The 18,773-nt window shown below is 44.3% G+C and overlaps 1 protein-coding gene across 3 annotated transcripts in view; it reads left to right on the top strand.

The window, feature by feature from the left end:
• CCNL1 (cyclin L1) overlaps positions 1 to 18,773 on the top strand; it is a 70,005-nt gene that overhangs the window by 23,883 nt on the left and 27,349 nt on the right. Inside the window, exon 11 of one of the 3 annotated variants that reach the window (XM_063087725.1) lies at positions 847 to 1,239. The exons of the other annotated variants lie outside the window; for them this stretch is intronic. Coding sequence (XP_062943795.1) covers positions 847 to 1,099 — 253 coding nt within the window. The 3' untranslated portion in view covers positions 1,100 to 1,239. Of the gene's footprint in view, positions 1 to 846; positions 1,240 to 18,773 lie in introns of those variants that run through there. 3 annotated transcript variants of the gene reach the window in all.

Below are 18,773 nucleotides of genomic sequence, written 5' to 3'. Positions count from 1 at the left end.
TAGACCAGAGTGTGGGAGAGAATCTAGGGAAACACGTAAGTCTTCTTTGATCCCCTGAAATTGTGTTCCCTGAACTGAGGGTTGCCAGCTACCAGCAGTGGGCCCAACTGTTCTGGAGAGGGCTGTGGCATAGGGCAGTGGCCCTGGCACCTGCCCTCTCCTCTTCTCAGAACCAGGCTGAGGCCATGTGATTCTGACTCTAACCTCCTCTCCATCTCTCCTTGTCTCCATCCCCATCCCGCAATCTGGGTAGTTTTTCCCTGAAAATATGGCAGAGATGGAATTCAAACTCAAGCCTACCTGTCTCCAAAGCCCATATTCTCTCGTCCTTATCTTAGTCAGTTGCCCCACAGCTGCCCAGACATCTGTGACAGACAGACAAATGAGGCCACAGGGATTGATGCAGCCATGACTTAGCCTTTGTGTGTAGTGGAGGAAGGGTACAGAAACTGGGACAAAGGCCAATTCTGGGTGCAGGCGTATCTATGCATAACTAAGTTATCTGATTACTCACTGTACAAATCCAGTTGGGAAAAACCCTAGGTACTCACCTAACATGCTGTGCCCCAAAGAGGAAAAGTGACCAGAGATGTCCTTGTTCAGGCAACCTATAATTTCAGGGTGTAACATTTGCTGGAGCTCACATCATGCCCTGAATCAATACTCTCCTGCTTAGCTTTGTGACTTGGGCAAGTCTCTCAACCTCTCTGAACCTCACTTTACTAATATGTAAAACAGGGCAAATAATCCCTACCTCACAGAGTTTTCCTGATAGTTATGAGATGATGTATGCAAAAATGCCAGGGCCTGGCACACAAGAGATGTTTATGAAATGTGTTTCCCTAGACTGTGTACGAATCCAGGTATGATCTCACTTGGTGCCACCCCAGAGATGGGAGATCTGGAAGAAGGTTCTCTGTGCACTGGCAAGAATCCTCATGCATCACATGAAGCCCTTCTTAGAAAACCCAGTCCTGGAACCAGCAGCACCTGCGATGAGTTGTCCACCTGCCTTCTGGGGTCCCCTAGGCCCATCTACCTGCCCTCTGCTGTCAGACCCTCACAAACTTCTCAGCATTGTGCTCACTGGTTTCATTAAAGCAAGACAACACTTGGCACAAAGTTGACAAAATTCTTCTCAGCTCTGCTGTGGGTCTCTAGATGCCCGTCATCCTGCCTGCTCAGGAGGAAAGAAGAAGGCACAGGGCTGGAGAGGACATGGGGACAAGCTTTCATCCTAGTACCAATGCCAGGAAGCTGAGTCTACAAGGAAGCCACTTGGAAGCCTGCAAATAGTCAGTACAAGTAGTGAAGAGATGAATGCGCTGGAGGAATCTGCCAGGGGAGGAGGGAAAAGGAAAGAGGAAAGTGGTTATCCACGTCAAAGGGCATGGGTTTCTGGTCGATTATTCTTCATGACTAGAGGATGACTGCTGACTAGATTATTTATTCCTCAGGTATGGAGGAAAGGCTTGTGCATTTTTTTCCTCTCCACCAGGCAGACTGTTCTCATTCTGCAGGGCTGGGAGCCATGGGGGTCCACCCAGTATTCAGCTCCAAGCCCTCAATATAGTAAAAAGAGTGAGGGTTCTGGGTTCAAGCTGTTCCCTTCTCACCAGCATGTGACCTCTCAGACCCCAACTTCCTCATCTGGAATTAAGGACAGGGCTGTGGGGAGCTGTCAGTGAGATCACGTCTGAGGAAGCTTCTCAAAGAGGAAACACAGCAGTTACTGGTCACTTGTTTTTAATACACAGGGACTCTCTCCAGACCAACTAGTGATGTCTCAATATCAGTAAAGAAAAAGATAGTTATTTATCAGAGTGTTTTGTAATCCTGAAGGATTTGAAAAGGTTTTGAGGGGCTGAGGAAGAGCAGCCAAGTGCTTTGGTTTCTCACCCATTCCTACATCCTGTCCTCATCATCTTGGGGAAATATGGGCCCTTTGGGGGATGCCTTGGCAAGTGGCCACCACCAGGGCAGACAGGCCTCCCTGCAGAGAGGAGCATCCAGCAGCTGGGCAGCAGGACCGGGAAGGGCGGGCTCGGACGTGCCTCCTGCCTCGCTTCTAGGTCCTCATGATGCACTTTCGCTTTCATGGACCATTTCCTCCATCCAAAAATATTGAAAATTATATATCATGATTGCATTGGTGTAAGAATGAATATAATTCAGACTGGGTTCGTTACTATTCATTATTATTAATTCTCTTGTTATTCATTTAATTTTCTTCTGAGTTTACAGAAATATAATAGAAATGAATTATGAGGAGCAGATTGGCCACTGGGGGGCAGCACGAGGTCACTAGATGCTGTGGGAAATTGGGTGAGGGGTGGCTGGCAAGAAGTGGGGAGAGACAGGCAACAACGATGGCCTCTGACTCACAAAGGGCTTTTGCTTCTCCCAGCATTTCGTTCCCTCGGAGAGTGCTGTGTTTGCTCCTCTCGACGGCAGGCCCAGGAAGGCCAGGAAGGGTGGGGCAGGAGTTATCGCCCTGGGAGGGTTGTCGTGCGGGGTCACACAGTGCAGAGGAGGAGCCCGGCGGAGCCTCCTGGCTCCTCCCGGGACACTATTCCCTCCGAGCCTCGGACAGGCTGAGTAGTCAAGGACGGGGACCCGGAGGCCAAAGCTACACTTCGTTAACGTTGCCAGGATGAACTGTGTCGTGGTGGCCCTGAACCATCGCTGGGGCGCGGCCCCGCGGGGCCCCACGCCGCGGCTCCACCTTCCACACCCGGGCAGAGGCGACCCTCCGTTCCAGACCGGGGCCTCCAGGGCCGACCAAGCACGCCTTTGTCACTCTCTTCCTGAGGCGGGAGACGCTCCTGCCCCCTCCCTTGGGAGCGGGTGCCACATCAAAGGCACACAAAAGGCAATTCACTGTGCAAAGGGCAAAGGAAGAAATAAGTGCCACATGGGCTCTGAGTGCCCAGGCAAGGAGGTACAGCAAAGAAGGAAAGGCCAGAAACAACACCAAACAAAACATGAGGCATGCAATGATCCGATCTCGGGGAGGCGGTTCTCTACCCCCATGAGGAACACCAGCGTGCTGCCTGGCAGCGTGCACTGTGCACTGGGGAACATAGGCCGTCCCAGACTGCAGGGACGCTGGTGTACAGACACCTTCCAGTGCACACACCTGTGCTCAGTTTCCTTCTGAAAGGAGAGGGTGGTGCATAAGTCCATCTGAAAAACAAAAAAACAAATTTTCATGTTGAACAAAGAAGAAAAAGATTTTTTTTTAGGGGAAACCAAGAATGCCACTGGGGGGTTTGCTTTCTTTCAGAGAGCACCTTTGTGGTTCAGAAGGAGCTAAAAACATTCTGGGAATACGTAGTCCTTGGCAAAGTGGGGCTAAGCCTGAAGCAGGGGAAGATGGTCTTGCACAGAGGCCTTAGAGAAGTGAATTGGGTGGGTGGGGGCCCCAGATGTTCCAGATGCTCAGGGACAGAGGTGACATCCACCCACTGAGCAGCGCTCATCCCCAGGGTCTCAAAATAGGCAGGAATCGCTTCCCACTCACACAGAGTGACCCCAGTGCTGGTCTGGTTAGGCAGGGCCAGCTGGGGGAGGTATGATGGGCCCATCAGGCAGATGAGGAATGAGAGTAACATTTCAGTTTCTGGGTCTCCCTGTCCCACCCCTGCCCACACCCCTGCCACACACCCATGGGACTGGTGAATAGAGGTGACAATCTGGTCTAGATTGGGAGGAGGGGGACTGAGAAACCTGATCAAGGAAAGGCAAGGAACCCTTGGCTTGGCAGAATGCCTGGGCACTCCTGGTGTGTGGGTTCGGTACCTTCCTGGGAGGAGGGCAGACATGTGGTCACAGCCATGGCTCTCCCCAGGCTGAGCCAGCCTCACTGTGCTCAAGAGCTCTGTGATGGAGTATGGTCGAAGAGGATTTTTAGGGTGATCTGCTCTGATCCCTTGTATCATCAAGGGAAATATAATTGAATCCCGATGAGGCCCAAAGAGATGATGTAACTTGCTGAATGCCCCACAGCTGGTCAGGGAACAGGAGCAGGAAGCCCTGGTCTCCTGATTGAGGGCCCAGAGCTCCTGCTGGAAGATGACACTACCTCGAAGATGGAAGGTAAAGGTAGCTAGAGGAGTCCCAACGGAGCTGGCATGTCTCCCTGGAAACCATGGGGTTGAAGGTGCAAAGTGAACCTTAATTTTAAGGCCAGACCAGAGGGGGTGCTGAGCCACCCAAACTATGTGATTTGTCAGAGTAGGTGGAAAGCCAAAAACACATGACCAGCTTGAGAGGTCATGTGATGGAGAAGGCTGGTGGGAAGGACATCTGAGACGTGGTGTCTGAGGCTCCTTTGTCTCCAGTGTTCTGAGACCCGCTCCTGTAAGAGTCTGAGGCTCCAAGGTGATCAAGAGAGAGTCTGTGTGCTGATTTGAGGAGAGCAGGCCTGTGAGGGCCTGGCCATGACTCATTCTGCTGGGGCTTCCCTGGACCACTGTGGCATCTCTGAGTCAGCAGTCATTTCTGTGACTGGCACCACTGCCCAAGGCCTTCGATGGTGACTCAGGAGACAGGGAGGGCGACTCATTGCCTGGCTGGGAGAGGCATCTTGGCCAGAGCCTCCCACCTGTGTCTTTTACATCCCTCTCCCTTTGGGAAAGCAAAGCTCTGCCTGCCTTCTGCAATGTGGCCGGGGGTGGGATGTCTGGCAGTGTGCATTAGAACAAGATTAGTTTAGTTTCTTGAGTTAGACAGCCAGATTTCTACAAATGCATGTCTTGCCAGACAAGAAAAGGAGAATAGGATTTAGATTTGGAAGGGGCTTTAGAGAATAGCTCATTCTATAATTTCACAGATGAAGAAATGGAAGTATGGACAGATTACGTACTTCCCCAAGATCACACAGAACCTCTTCCCTCTCTGCCACCATCGTGCCTGGCTGACCTGTAGGCAAGGGTGAGGGTGTTCTCAGAGAGGTGAACCATGGACTCAGCTCCTGTAGCCGGACCTGTCCTGTGCTGGGCAGAATACTGGCCCCCCAACAATGTCTACTACCTAGTCTCCAAAACCTGTGAATATATCATTTTACATGAGAAAGAGACTGCAGATGTGATTAAGGATCTTGAGGGCTGGCCGGTTAGCTCAGTTGGGTAGAGCCTTACAACACCAAGAAACGTTGCAGCCTTACAACATCAAGGTCATAGGTTTGCAGGTTTGGCTCCCTGTACCTGCCAGCTGCCCCCCCCCAAAAGGATCTTGAGATGAAAAGATTATTCTGGATTTTCTGAGGGAGTCCAATGTAATCACAAGGGTGCTTATAGGTGAAAGAGGTAGGCAAGAGAGTCAGGGTCAGAGAGAGATTTAAGATGCCTCATTGCTGCTGACTTTGAAGATGGGGGAAGGGGCCATCTTCCCTAGTCTTCAAAGCAAGGAAACAGATTTCTCCCTAGAGCCTCCAGAAAGAATGAAACCCAGCCTACACCTTGATTTTAAGCCCAGTGAAATCCATTTTGGACTTCAGACCTCCAGAGCTGTAAGACAATAAGTGTGCATTGTTTTAAGCCACTGAATTGTTGGAATTTGTTATAGCAGTAATAGGAAACTCATTCATGTCCCCATACCTTCCCACCCCACTGCTCTTTAGTTTGTGGGTTTTTAACTTTTTCTTTTCAGTAACTTTTATTGATTGATTGATTGATTGGTGGAATATGAATTCAGGAATCCTGGTGACCTGAGATGTTAGGCTAAACCCATCTCCCCGGTAAACCTGAAGGAGAATGGCCAAACTAAAGCCACCTCAAAGACCCAGATTTACTGAGAGGTTTTTAAAAGGGGGTTGAGGGAATGGAATGTGGGAAGTGAAAAGCAGGAGGGAAGGGATGTGAGCTGTGGGGGCTCTGAGCAAGGAGCCAGGTGCAAGGTCTTGCCAAGGCTCTTATCTGGTTTCTGTTCCCATCCTTGATGGTACCTTAGGGTCCTGCTGGATTTTGATGTGCTTCAGGGTGGAATCAACATAGATTTATTGATGTCTTCTTTGGTTTCTCAGGATCTGGATAGTATGTGTCTCATAGCAAGTCTGCAAATCCAGGCTAACTGAAAAACATTAATTCTTTCATACAGTTGCTTCCATACTGTTGAGTTACTTTAGTTCATGCTCTCTGTTTTCTGAAGTAAATCATTCAGCAAACTTTTCAGGGAAGGTTCTTGGTTGACATACTTTATTAACCTCAGTATATTTGAGAATGTGTTCCAGTGGCCTTTGTACATAAATGATAACTTGGCAGGGTATATAATTCTTGGTTCAAAATTATTTTCCCTTAAAACTCTGTAGATATCATTCCATTGTCTTCTGGCATTAGAGTTGCAAGAGAAAAATCTGAGGTCATCCTGACTTTTGCCCCTTTATAAGTAACTTGCTTTCTCTGTCTGGATATTTACAGAATTTTTTCTTTATCCTTCAAATTTAAAAATGTCACCAGAATATGTCTAAGTGTTGCTTTCTTTTCATCAAATTTTAAAGGTACCCTGTGAGTCTTTTCCATTTGTAGATCTAGTTTGTTCTTCAACTCCAGAAAATTTTCTTCAATTAGCTTCTTAATTACTGCTTCAACTCCATTTGCTTTTTCCCCTGTTTCAGGTATTCCTATTATGCATAGATAGTATCTCCTGAACTGGCCCTCTAGGTCTCTCTTTTTCTTCTCTTTTCTTACCTTGATTTCTTTTCCCTTTTTCTCCACATTCTGTGAGACTTTCTTTTGTTTTGCATTTACTTCAGTAATTTGATTTTGTGGACAATACAGCTTGCACTTTCTTCCTATTAACTCTCTCAACTCCCTGATACTTTTCAAGCTCTCTGCCCATCCCTTCTTTATCACTGAAGATAGTTTGTTAATCTCCCTTGTTATACAATTCCTAAGCCTTTCTATAGCTTCTCTTTCTGGTGCTATATCCATTTCAAGAGGAGACATTTTCCAAATTACTTAGCTCTGTTCCTTTTTCTGAATTGCAGAATTATGACCTTTTCAATAACTCTTCTTAGAAATGAGGACCAAAAACATAGATTAAGGAAGGTCTTCTGCAGCACAGAAAATAAAACATCTAAATCTCAGTAACTTTATTAATGTTGCTCTTTTTCAATTTATTTTTTAATTAACACACATTGATTGTACATATTTATGAGGTACAGAGTGATATTTCAATACATGTATACAATGCGATGATCAAATCTGGGTAATTAGCATATTCATCATGACAAAAATGCAGGATTTCTCGATCATATGGTATTCTATTTATAGTTTTTTGAGGACTCTCCATTGTGTTTTCCATAACACCTACACCAATTTTTGCTCTCATCAAGAGTGTATGAGTCCCTTAACAGTATTTGTTATTTTTTGTCTTTTTGATAAAAGTCATTCTAACTGGGGAGAGATAATAACTCATCGTGGTTTTGATTTGTATTTCTCTGATGATTAATGATGTTGAGCATTTTTTCATATACTTGTTGGCCATTTGTATGTTTTCTTTAGAGATATGACTATTGAGGTCATTTGCCCATTTTTAAATCGGATTATTTGTTTTGCTGTTGAGTTAAATTCTTTGTATGTTATGGATATTAATCCCTTGTCAGATGAATAGTTTGCAAATATTTTTTTCCTTTCTGCCAGTTGCCTCTTCATTTTTTTTGTTTTTTTTGTGGCTGGCTGGTATGAGGATCTGAATCCCTGACCTTGGTGTTATTCTTTACTCTACTATTGTTTCCTTTGCTGTATAGAGTTTTTTAGTTTGATTTAATCCCATTTGCCTATTTTTGCTTTGTTGCCTGTGCGTTAGAGGTTTTCTCCATACATTTTTTGCCCAGACCAACATCTTGAAGTGTTTTCCCTATGTTTTCTGCTAGTAGTTTTATGATTTCAGGTCTTAATTAACTCTTTAATCCATTTTGAGTTGATTCTGGTATATGGTAAGAGATAAGGGTCCAGTTTCTTTCTTTGCATGTAGATATCCAGTTTCCCCAACACAATTTATTGAAGAGGCTGTCCTTTCCCAATGCAGCTTCTTGGCACCTCTGTCAAAAATCAGTTGGCTGTAGATACATGGATTTATTTCTGGGTTCTCTATTCCATTCCATTGAACCATGTGCCTGTTTTTATGCTAGTGCCGTACTGTTTTGATTACTTTATCTTTGTAGAATATTTTGAAGTCAGGTAATGTAATGCCTTCAGCTTTGTTCTTTTTGTTCAGGATTGTGTTGGCTATTTGGGGTCTTTTGTGGTTCCATATGAATTTTAGGATTATTTTTTCTATTTCTGTGAAGAATGTCATTGGTATTTTGATAAGGATTGCACTGAATCTGCAGATTGCTTTGGATAGTATGGTCAATTTTTTTTTTTAAAGATGACCAGTAAGGGGATCTTAATCCTTGACTTGGTGTTGTCAGCACCACGCTCTCCCAAGTGAGCCAACTGGCCATCCCTATATGGGATCCAAACCCGTGGCCTTGGTGTTATCAGCATCACACTCTCCCGAGTGAGCCACGGGCCAGCCCTAGTATGGTCATTTTGACAATATAAATGCTTCCAATCCATGAACATGGAATGACTTCCTATTTTTCTGTGTCCTCTTTAATTTCCTTCATCAGTGTTTTATAGTTTTTATCGTGGAGATCTTTCACCTCCTTAGTTAAATTTATTCCTAGATATTTTATTTCTTGGTAGATATTGGAAATGGGATTGCTTTCTTGATTTCTTTTTCAGCTAGTTCATTGTTGGTGTAGGGAAACATTACTGACTTTTGCATGTTGATTTTATATTCCACAACTTTACTGAATTCTTTTATCAGTTCTAAAAGTTGTTTGGTGAAATCTTTAGTTTTTTCTTTATATAGATCATGTCATCTGCAAACAGGAACAATTTGATTTTCTCTTTTCTGATTTGGATGCCCTTTATTTCTTTCTCTTGCCTAATTGCCCCAGCTAGGACTTCCAGTACTATGTTGAAATACAGTGGTGAAAAGTGGGCATCTTTGTCTTGTTCCTGTTCTTAGAAAAAAGATTTAAACTCTTCCCTATTCAGTATGATGTTGGCTATGGGTTTGTCATCCATGGTCTTTATTGTGTCAAGATACTTTTCTTCTATGCCTAATTTGCTAAGAGTTTTTTTGTCATAAAGTGATGTTAAATTTTATCAAATGCTTTTTCTGCATCTATTGATGTGATCATGTGGTTATTGTCCTTCATTTTGTTGATGTGGTGCATCACATTTATTGATTTGCATATGTTGAACCATCTTTGCATCTCTGGGATAAATCCTACCTGATCATTGTGTATAATTTTTTTGATGTACTGTTGAATTTGGTTTGCTAGTATTTTGTTGAGAATTTTTGCATCTATATTCGTAAGAGATATTGCTCTGCAGTTTTCTTTTTTTTTTCTTGTGTCCTTGTCTGGTTTTGGTATCAGGGTGATTCTGGCCTCATAGAATGAGTTTGGGAGAATACCCTTTGTTTGGAATAGTTTGAGAAAAATTGGTATTAATTCTTCTTTAAAAGTTTGTAAAAGCTAGCCACCAAAAAAATAAAAAATGGTAAAATTCAGTAGTGAAGTCATTCAGTCCTGAGCTTCTTAAAAATATATATATAGTGAATTAAAATTTATTTTTTACTGTTTTGGATGCTGGTGGGAAGTCTAGGGCCCATGGGTCACGTCTGGTAAGGGCTTTCATCTTGGTGGGGAGTTTCTGCACAGTCCCATGGCAAGCAGGGTATCACATGGTGTGAATGGTATGAGCAAGAGCTGAGCTTTTCTTTTTTGGGAGCCTGCTGACTACTGATTCAATCTCATTACTCATTATTGACCTGTTCACATTTTCTCTTTCTTCTTGGTTCAGTCTTGGTACGTTGTATGTGTCCAGAAATTTATCCATTTCCTCTAGGTTTTCCAATTTGTTGGCATATAGTTGTTTGTAACAGTCTCTAATGATTCTTTGTGTATTTCTGTGATACCTATAGTAAAGTCTCCTTTTTCATTTCTGATTTTATTTGAGTCTTCTCTCTTTTTTTCTTAGTTAGTATAGCTAATGGTTTTTCAATTTTGTTCATCTTTTCAAAAAACCAACTTTTTGTTTTGTCAATCTTTTGTATCCTTTGTCTCTATTTCATTTAATTCTGCTCTGAGCTTTATTATTTCTTTTCATGTACTAATTTTAAGATTGCATTGTTCTTGTTTTTTTTAGTTCTTTGAGGTGCAATGTTAGGTTGTTTATATAAAATCTTTATACTTATTTGACGTAAGCACTTATTGCTATAAAATTCCCTCTTAGTACTGCTTTTGCAGTATCCCATAGGTTTTGGTATGTTGTGCTTCTATTTTAATTTGTTTCAAGGAAGTTTTTTATTTCCTTTTCAGTTTCTTCTTTGACCCATTGGTCATTCAGGGGCATTTTGGTTAATTTCTATGCATTTTTGCAGTTTCTCTTATTACTGATTTCTAGTTTTATTCCATTTTGATCTGAAAATATACTCGATACTATTTCAATTTTTAAAAAAGTATTGAGGATTTATTTGTGGCCTAATATGTGGTCTGTGCTGGAGAATGTTCCGTGTGCTGATGAGAACGATGTGTGTTCTGGAGTTGTTGGATGAATGTTCTGCAAATGTCTGTTAGGTCCATTTGGTCTATAATGCAGTTTAAATCCAATGTTTCTCTGTTGATTTTCTGTCTAGATGATCTGTCCAATGCCAAGAGTGGTGTTGAAGTCCCCAACCAGTATTGTATTGGGGTCTATCTCTTCCTTTAGATCCATTAATATTTGCTTTATATATCTGGGTGTTCTGATGTGGAGTGCATATATATTAACAATTGTTATATCTTCTTGTTGAATTGATTCCTTTATTATTATATAATGCCCTTCTTTGCTAGGGCTGCAAGCCAGACCTCAAGCCTCTGAGAGAAGCATTAGTGCCTTCAGTAACTCCTCTGCTGAAGTGGGTGTTGCAGTTGGGAGTATGTTCTGGGAGAGGTGTTGTGGCAATCAGTTGTTCCTCTACTATAGAGGGTGTGGTTGCCAGAAAAATGGGTATGGACTATGAACCCCTGAGAGAAGCACTGGGGTGCCCTGCAACTCTCAGGTAGAGTGGCCAACCCTGGTGAAGGTGCTGCAGCCAGGACCTTGGATCCCTCGGAGAAATGTTGAGGAGTTTTGTGGCCCCTCTGCTGGAATAGGTGATACTGAACATGGTCGATGGAGTCATGGGAAAGATCTTGGGCCCCCAAGAGAGGCTTTGGTGTGCTCTGCAGCTCCTCGCTGGGATGGAAGACTCTGAGAAGGCTCACTGGGGCCACTTCCAAGATCCTGTGTCCCCAGCAGAGGTGCTGGAGAGCTCTGCAGCTTCTCAGCTAGACTGGGTGGCCTAGATAGGTTTGCTGGAGCTGTGGTGGGACTTTGTGCCCCTGGGAGAAAGTCTCACCCACACAGGCATTCCACTGAAGATAGCAGGGCTGCCAGTGGTGGCAGAGGGCCCTGACCAGTCAGCTCTCAGGTTGAACCTTGGCTCCCTTTGTCTTGGGAGTTGCCTGTCCACTGTGCTGAACTGTCTGTTCTCAGGGTACAGGGTGTTTTGTGGGTTTGGTGTCAGAGTCATGGTGTGACAGAATGTCAAGGGGGCTTCAGGGATGTAAAGATGCTAGGGCTATTGGGCTCCAGGCAGAATGCAGTCTGGTGGTGTTTCTGATCCCAAAATGATGATATTTTGCAGCAGCCTTGGACCCAGGGGATGTGGGGGCTCAGTGTGAATTCCCTCTGTGGAATAATGCAGTCTTGTGGGCTCCATGCAGCTCCCTATTCTGGGAGCCTGCAAGGGCTATGTGGCTCTCTTGTAGCTAGGACGACAAGCATCCATGGTGGGACTGCAAACTGTTGGAGATTTTTCACTTACCTTTTTTCCCCACAGTAAGGAGTCTTCCCTGGTTCTGAGCTGATCTCGGTTGGGTGCTTCGCTTGTTTTTCTATGCTGCCATCCTAAGATTCTGAGCCTCAGGGTGTCTTCTTACCTATTTTGCTGAATTCTGGTGTTTTGTGCGTTTTTTTCTATTTTTAAATTCTAGTATATTTATTAATTTTTTTTTTTTTTTTTTACATTCTAAGATGTGGAGCAGTTGGGAGGGAGGGGGATAGTGGAAAGGGGAGGGAGATAGGGTGGGAGGAGGAGGGAGTGGGGCATGATCAAGGCCCATGGTGTCCCCCACCTCATTCCAGCAGGGGAGCCCAGGGCTCTTCTGGTGGTGGCCTGGTGGCCATCACTGGGCTGGATGCAGATGTTAGGGGGCATGGGTGAAGCCCTTGGCCCTCTCCCCACCCTGGCTTGGGAGCCCAAGGGACATCCAGTCCTTCTAGGTTTTATAGGTGTTCTTTGGTGGTGTTAGACCTTAGAGCTTAATATCAGAACTTTGTCTCTGATCTGTGGGATTTTTGTTTTTTCTTTCAGTTCTGTGTTGGAGTATTCCCTATTCCCAGTACTTAAACTCTGCACTGGAACTAATTTGTTGTCCTTTGTTTACTTCTAAAATGGGGGAACTTCCTGTGGGGACCAGTACTTGAGCTCTGTGGTTGAGCTAAATTGCTGCTTTGCTGTTGATTCCCCAGGGAAGGCTTTTTGTGCAGCTCAGGTTTTCATTGTTGACCTTGTAAGCACTTCCGGGTCTTGTGAGGTCTGGTACACCTGGGTTGTGTGGAAACTCTGGTCTGGGCCTGAGTCTTTTCAGCAAACTGCACTCGCTGCAATTCTATATTCCTGACCAGTCTCCACTGAGTGATCCTGTGCTGACTGGAGGGCAGATCAGCTGTCCATGCTGTGCCCCCATGTTCCCCTGGTGGGCCTGTCTCCCCTACTGCCCACACTCCAAACACTTCCCATGGGGCGGGCTGTGTGCCAGTCTTTTGCAATGATTCACTAGTCTTTGAGTGGCTCCTTTTTTCAGTTGTTGTGGCCCCTCAACCCTATGTGGGTCCATGGGAACCCTGTTAGTGGTCTTGCTGGCCTGGGGGCCACCAAGGCCCTCTTGTCCCCTGCTGCCTCCAAGCAACCTCATACAAAGGATACCAGAAGTTTTTGCCAGCTCTTGCTCCATGTGCTCACCAGGGCCAGCCTTGAGGTGGTCAGGGCTGGAAATGGTTGGAGTGGTCTTTTTTCTCATCATGGCTTCTCCTGCCTTCCTGAACTCCATAGGTCTCTCCTTCTCTTTGCCTGAGCTCTAGCAGCCCCAGCTTAGCAGTTATTGCTTTTTAATAGTTATAAATTGGTTGATCGTGGGAGAGAGTGACACTGGGTACCATCTATTCTGCCATCTTGACTGGAAGTCAAATGCTGGTGTTTTCTCTTAGACACTCTATTCAATGTGTGATTAACTATTTGTTGTCTTGGACTTTGTGTCAAAGCAAGAGCTGGGCACCCCTAGTCAGTCATCATGAACCTATCTAGTTTGTGGTTTTAAAGAACATGCTTGAAAACTAAGTTGCCATCCCTTGATTTCTACTTAATGAGATATAAAAATAATAATTTGGAAAATTACAGTAAAAACACCAAGATCCTTTCTTTCAGTAATGAAAGCTGTAGATAATTGATCAAGTTGGACTCAGTTGGATATAAAAAATAAGCAACTTAACTTTCTCTCACTGCTCCCTTCTAAGCCCACTCTGTTGAATTATTCTTCCACTTTCATGGGTGAAATGCCAGGCATATCCCAAAGCTTTTCTGGTCACTTTCAGTTATTATAAACATTTCATTTTTAGGTTTGGAAAACCCAGTCCAGTCTCACATCAAAGCTTCAACGTCTCATTCAATATAAAGCTTTTTCCCACACTAGTTTGGGCCTGATAAGGCCCTGCAGCCTACAAAAGTGAAGAGGGGTGCTGGGGAGAAAGGTGGTTAGCTTCTCTACTAGTTTCCCACGTTATTCTTCCACTCCTCTGCCATTCGGGCTGCTGCCTCTGGCTGCTTCAAGGTGGGGAGAGGGCTAATGAGAGCGGGGAGAGGTAAGGGGCAGATGAGAGTTTACTGACTCAGAGTGTGGCACATGTTCAAATAAAGGCCCTTTACTCAGCGAGCATTTTGGAGACATCCACCTGCATAGTTCTCTGGCAAAGTGGCCAATCACAACTCTCCCCAGTCCCTAAACCAATAGTACAACCCCATGAAAACCCAACTTTCTGTTAGGGTCACCTCACTCCAGCAGCTAGTCTTCTTGGGTGGGGTCTCTGTCAAGATGACACCCTCCAAAGTCTCTATTGAGCCTTGGTCAACTCCCATCTTTGCCCTGCTCAGCACTGGAAATGCACATCACACTCACTCGGCCATCCCTCTTCACTCTTCTGTCCCAGCCATCTTCTTACCTTTTGATTTTTCCAGCTAAGTTTCAGTGTTATGAATTGTCCTAGGCCAGTTTGTCCAGGCTTGACCATTGCTTGTGGTACAAAATAGTGGCCACCAATATGTAGAGTGAGGTGAAGGGTGGTTATTCCTTCACAACTCTGCTACTGGATTGCCATGAAAGATCTTGCCCTTGCACAAAACATTCATTTAGGGAAAACATGATGATATTATAGTGGCAAGATTAAAATAGACTGAACAGTTAGCATTAGACAACCAGATTCCTTTGAACCAACTGTTGGATATAGAATTACTTAGAGATGAAGCCTCAGGTGTCTTTAAGGGTATAGGCTACAGGCTCCCCCAAATCTATACCCAGTTCATGCAAGTACAAGGAGAGTCTCTCAAATATTTTGGCCAAGCGACTAATGCGCATACTACTAATTTCACAAAATAAAACCCATTTCAAGTATACTTTATGCTAATTAACAAAGCCTCTGGTATTGCTCAAAGAAAAAGGTAACTTTATATATCCTCATAGTAGCTGCCTCTGAATGTGGGTTACAGAATAGCTTAACAAACACAAACAGAATCCTCTTGCCTATGTTGAAGTATTTCAGATTAAGTTACAGATATTCAAACAATCAGGGTCTAGTCTTGGGTTTTTAAAATTCCTGGGTACCCTCTCCCCACATTCTGTTTCAGTCTTGTAGTGGCAGGGGGGCGAACAGTTTCCAGGGCTCTGTGGAAACCAGCCAGCAGGCAAGATATCAGTCTCTCCTCCTGGGAGACACCCTGCCTTCTCTGAATGGTAATCCTCACTTGGAATGAGGCAGATGGTTCATGTTCTCAGCATATTGACAGCTCTCTTGAGAGGACTCTCCCTGCTCTAGTCCTCCTCAACCTGCTCCTCTCCTCCATACACCCCTGTGGTAGGCGATGGACTCTGGGTCACTGCTTAGCAGCTTCTGTGTGCATGGTCTACCTCCCCACTTAGAATATGTAGTGGCCACACGACACCCCTCTGCTTAGCTTTGAGGGATCAGCTGAAATTCTGAAGCAATAGGAAAAGCACCCCCAACACGCTGATACAGAGCACTGGAATTTGTTGTTTCCCTCCTGCCTTTTTTGTCAAGGTTGAGGTTAATACTTGCCTGTGGTCGATTCTTCCCACCTTCGATTTCAGAACCCTCTGGATCCATCGATCCCTCTGCTTCCGCTCCCTCCCCTCCCTGATCACTCACTCACATTGGCTCTCTTCTGCTCTCTTCTCCTCTTTCACTCTCTGCTGTTGTTCTTTTGCCCTTGTTTTGATGATTCTGTTGCTTGTTCACTTGCTTAAAGCTGATATAAAGTTATCTAGAAGTAAATAAATTGATTTAAAAAATTATAAAGTTATAGTGTAGGTTTCCTAGTGGATGGTTACATGTAGCCCAATGAGGAAAACATGAGCGTTTCTCCTGTGAGCAGTTAAAATAGCAAAGACACACAGATGACATTTGTTCCACTAGAAACTGCAGTGACATTTCTCTTTAATCAGATGAAAGATAGATTGTGTGACATTAGAGAAACATCTTCTGATCACACATTCCATATAATTTTGAGAAACATTAAAGGCAAATGTTTAATGTAAACGGTATTTTCAAGAGATTAGTGATGGATAAGGAAGCAGGAACAAGAGACAGGTGCTGAAGCATGAGTGCTATGGGGCGTTGCTCTGTAAGAAAGAGAGAGCAATAGATACCGGTACCTCTGAGAGTGTCAGAGTCATGCAAAGCCACCTAAAAGGGGGCAGAGTGTCTCTATGGCCTGCAGGATTCAACTAAAACTTCCTTAGGTGTCTTAATACAATAAGAGGCAGACAGTGTCAATTATGCGAAAGGGAGCAGGATAGTGGGAGCAAAGAAAGAAAAGGAGTGGAGCCAAAGCAAAGGATAGTGTACCTATCCCAGAGATGCCCAGGAGAGGAGAGGGGATTTTAATGTTCTGAGGCCAGTGGCAGCACTTCCCTGAATGAAGAGATGAAGGTGGGGGCTGTAGCCAATGGACTCTGGGAAACTTGGGTTCAGAGGAATTCAGTATTTTTGGCTTATGGTTTCATGTTCCTCATCATGAAATATATGGATTGATTGATATTAGCTTGAGGTCCTTCAATATTTAATAAAGAGACTTCTGATGAGGACCTGGCTTTTCTTGGGGCTTGGAGAGGATGGATGAACAGCGTTACAGCATATTATGGCACTGGGGAGACTAGTGTACTAGTCTCCCTTGCTCAGGGTAAATGAACAGATAAGCCCTCTAGGTCAGCGTCAGTCCTTGGGCCTTGTATTTAGGATGGGCAGTCTCAGAGGGCACTGCCTTCCCCTAGAGCAATGGTTCTCAGACTTCTGTGGACATCAGATCATCAGAGGGCTTATGTTGCTGAGCTCTACTCCCCAAGTACCTGAGCTAGTAGGTCGGGGGTGGGGCCTGGGAATTTGTGTTTCCAGCAAGCAAGCTCCCAGGTGGTACTGAGGCTGCTGGTCCAGGGATACACTTCCAGAACCACTAAGAGCATTTAATAGCTTTTAAAAATTCCTTTCTCCACCATGCCTAGGCTACTCCCCAGACCAACTGAATCAGAATCTCTAGAGGTGGGACACAATCATCATTTTTTAAAACTCTCTAGGTGATTCCCAAGATGACCCCACTATCAGGCCTACCATCTCAAGTGAATGATTTCTAAGTGATAGGTGACACAAAAATGCTATCACTTGGGCAAGAAAGCAGCATTTCCTATCCTACAATAAAATAACAGTGGAGTATAACTGGATAATGACAGCTAACACTCATTGAATGCTTATATTGTGCCAGGATTAAGTAATTTGCTCCTTACAACTATTCCCATTTTATAGGAAATGAAACAGGTACCCCATCAAGTTAAGTAATTTGTTCAAGGTCATGTACAAGTGACAGGGCTGGAATTTGAACCCAGGCCCTCTGGCCTTGGAATCCCTATAAGTGGCCTGCACTATAGGGCCCTGTGTACCCAGTCTGCGTGAGCATATGATAATGAGCATGTAATGCGCCCCCTCATCTGTCAGACTGGGCTAGAATGCAGGATTCACCACTAAATAGTTGCTTTGGTTTGAATGTTTCTGTCCCCTCCAAAATTCATATTGAAACAATCCCCAATGAAGCAGTGTTGGTAGGTGGGGCCTAATGGAAAGTGTTTAGGTCATGAGGGTTTTTCCCTGATTAATAGATTAATGCCACTATAAAAAGGGCTTGTGGGAGCGGGTTCTCTCTCTTCCATTCTTCTGCCATGTGAGAAACAGTGTTCCTCCTCTCCGGAGGATGCAGCATTCAAGGCACCATCTCTGAAGCGAAGACCAGGGCTGTACCAGACACCAAACCTACTGATGCCTTAATCGTAGATGACTCAACCTCCAGAACCATGAGAAATAAATATGTTGTTTATAAATTACCCAGTCTGTGATATTCTGTTATAGCAGTACAAAAAGGACTAAGACAATAGTGATATAACTCAAGCAAGAATTTTAGCCCTTCTAAGCCTTCTTTCTCACCTGGAAATTGGGTATAAATGTGCCTATCATGGAGGCCGGCTGGGAAGGCTGAAAGAAATTTGCCAAGCACTAGGTACAGTGCCTAGCATATAGCCAAGGTTTAAGAAACATTCACTCTCTTCCTGTCCTTCATCAGCTTTTCCTGTAAGGGTCCTCAGAACCCAAGAGTTCTTCCCAGTTGCTTATTGAGTGTCTTTGGAAATACAAGTCTCCTTACAATTGGCAGACTCCTTTGACTAAAGAAATCAATTCTGGGGAAATCAAGTTTTCCTGCAGGATGGAAGGAAGCACAGATTTTAGGCTTCATCGAACAATGAGTTCAGTTCACCACACTTGAAATTAAGGAAATCTGTGCTACCACTTGAAGAAAAATAAGGAATGATTCATGAGCTGTGGTGTCCCGGCATATCCCAGGGCAGCTGCATTGCACCTAGGGTCTGGGGCCTGCGGGGGGCTCCCACAGCTGTAAGATGTTCTGCAAGTCAGTTGTTACTAATAAAAAAAGTATTGAAGCCTGCGAGTGACTCACTCGAAACAGTAATACATTAGATATGCTTTCCGGAGAGGACAAAAGGGACAGAACTCACTTGCTGGGATTGTATGGAATTCTGGGTAGGCCTTTGGTAAGGTGCCTTGCAAGTGAATGTCACCAGAACAAATACCAAAACTAAAAATGATTGCATATGCTGTTTAAAGCAGATTCAAAGAACATTTAGAAGCAATCTAGAATAGCTAATTTTTATATCCTCCCATTTCTGGGAAGTTTTGAGGGAAATCATTAAAGAAGATACATGCACCTTAAAACAAAGACAGGATAAATAACTCAGAGAAAGAAAAATCTGATGGTGGTTGGGAGGAAAAGGGATA

The sequence above is a fragment of the Cynocephalus volans genome, chromosome 1 (assembly GCF_027409185.1).
Source record: "Cynocephalus volans isolate mCynVol1 chromosome 1, mCynVol1.pri, whole genome shotgun sequence".
NCBI classification, from domain to species: Eukaryota; Metazoa; Chordata; class Mammalia; order Dermoptera; family Cynocephalidae; genus Cynocephalus; species Cynocephalus volans.
The sequence above is the reverse complement of the archived record's forward strand: the minus strand, read 5'-3'. Positions and strand labels throughout refer to the sequence as shown.